Here is a 1816-nt window from a genome sequence, read left to right as displayed (position 1 = left end):
TTCTGGGGAAGAATGAAAAGCTACCTGTAATCATTTCCTCTGCACTTAATGAAGACCAAGAAAATGTGCTGCTAAGCATTCTAAGAAAGTATGTAAAAGCAATTGGCTGGACGCTCGCAGACATTAGAGGAATCAACCCCGTATACTGCATTCATAGAATTCGTCTCGAAGAGGATCACAAAGGATCGATCGAACATCAACACAGACTCAACCCTGCAGTGAAGAAGGTCGTAAAGAATGAGATAATCAAGTGGTTAGATGCGGAAATTATCTATCCAATAGCCGATAGCACGTGGGTCAGCCCCGTGCAATGCGTGCCGAAGAAAGGAGGGATGACGGTAGTCCCCAATGCAAATAACGAATTGATACCAATGAGGACCGTCACAGGATGGCAGATTTGCATGGACTATCGCAAACTGAATGCGGCAACAAATAAGGATCATTTCCCTTTGCCGTTTATTGACCAGATGCTAGACCATCTAGTTGGAAATGATTTCTACTGCTTCTTGGATGGGTATGCCGGCTATAACCAGATGCTAGACCACATTCACCTACCTATATGGAACATTTGCGTTTCGACGCATGCCGTTCGGCCTTTGCAATGCACCGAGCACTTTCCAAAGGTGTATGATGGCCATCTTTTCTAAATATCTCGAAGACTCTATAGAAATTTTCATGGACGACTTCTCTATGTATGGGCAAACATACAAAGCCTGTCTCGACAAGCTGGAGAAGATATTGAAAAGATGTGAAGAGACGAACCCCGTGCTTAATTGGGAGAAATGCCACTTCATGGTGAAGGAAGGCATTGTGCTTGGGCACAAGGTCTCCAAAGATGGGTTGGAGGTGGACAAGGCAAAGATTGAGGCGATTGAAAAGCTTCCACTTCCAGCGAATGTGAAGGCTGTCAGGAGCTTCTTAGGACATGCTGGCTTTTATAGACGTTTTGTCAAAGACTTTTCAAAGATTGCATGACTACTAGGTGCGTTGCTGGAGGAAGAATGAAAATTTGACTTTGATGACCAATGCCTCAACGCATTCAAAATATTGAAGAACGCATTAACAACCGCACCAGTGTTGATCGCACTGGACTGGACACAGGACTTTGAATTAATGTGCGACGCAAGCGGTTGTGCAATGAGAGCAGTGCTGGTGCAGAATAAGAAAACAATTCTACATCCCATTGCATATGCAAGTAAAACCTTGATTCCTGCTCAATCAAATTACACGACTACCAAAAAAGAATTGCTTGCGGTGATATTTGCATTGGAAAAATTCAGAGCTTATTTGCTGGGAACTAAAGTACTCATTCACACTGATCACTCGACGATAAAATATTTGATGACAAAAAAAGTTGCGAAGCCGAGATTGATTAGATGGGTTCTTCTCCTCCAGAAATTCGATATGGAAATCATTGATCACAAGGGGATGTAGAACCAGGTTGCGGACCATTTATCCAGATTAGAAAATCCAGAAGTTGACCGCAACCAGTCAGAGGTGAACGCAACTTTCGCAGACGAGCAACTATTTAAGATTGAAGAATTACCATGGTACGCGAATGTGGTCAATTTTCTGGTTTGCGAACAATTTCCTGAAGACTATCAAAAGAGGTAGCTCAGACATGAATGCAGATCATATTATTGGGATGAGCCAAATCTTTATAAGAAGAGGTCAGACTAAATTTTGCGCCTATCCGTACCAGATGCTGCTCACCAATGCATATTATCATAATGTCATGACTCGCCATACGGAGGACACTTTGGAGTCCAGCGCACAGCAGCGAAAGTATTACAAAGTGGGTATTATTGGCCAACAT

At 43.0% G+C, this 1816-nt stretch overlaps 1 protein-coding gene across 1 annotated transcript; it reads left to right on the top strand.

Moving 5' to 3' along the window:
- The first annotated feature begins 332 nt into the window (after positions 1-332).
- On the top strand, positions 333-1614 carry LOC150037822 (uncharacterized). The gene is made up of 3 exons (XM_090311038.1): positions 333-623; positions 1102-1302; positions 1435-1614. The coding sequence occupies exons 1-3, from the start codon at positions 333-335 to the stop codon at positions 1612-1614; spliced, it is 672 nt and encodes a 223-aa protein (XP_090167164.1).
- The last annotated feature ends 202 nt before the right edge of the window (positions 1615-1816 follow it).

This window comes from Benincasa hispida, chromosome 2 (genome assembly GCF_027475165.1).
Source record: "Benincasa hispida cultivar pf3 chromosome 2, pf3_genome.v1.1, whole genome shotgun sequence".
NCBI classification, from domain to species: Eukaryota; Viridiplantae; Streptophyta; class Magnoliopsida; order Cucurbitales; family Cucurbitaceae; genus Benincasa; species Benincasa hispida.
This window is presented reverse-complemented; position numbering and strand designations above follow the sequence as displayed.

What these genes read in the sequence shown, in the direction of transcription:
- LOC150037822 (XM_090311038.1), top strand. Translation starts at nt 333, where the DNA reads ATGACGGTAGTCCCCAATGCAAATAACGAATTGATACCAATGAGGACC. An exon ending in GCACCGAGCACTTTCCAAAG is followed by an intron (nt 624 to 1,101) that starts GTGTATGATGGC and finishes GACTGGACACAG; the next exon opens with GACTTTGAATTAATGTGCGA. An exon ending in CTTATTTGCTGGGAACTAAA is followed by an intron (nt 1,303 to 1,434) that starts GTACTCATTCAC and finishes AAGGGGATGTAG; the next exon opens with AACCAGGTTGCGGACCATTT.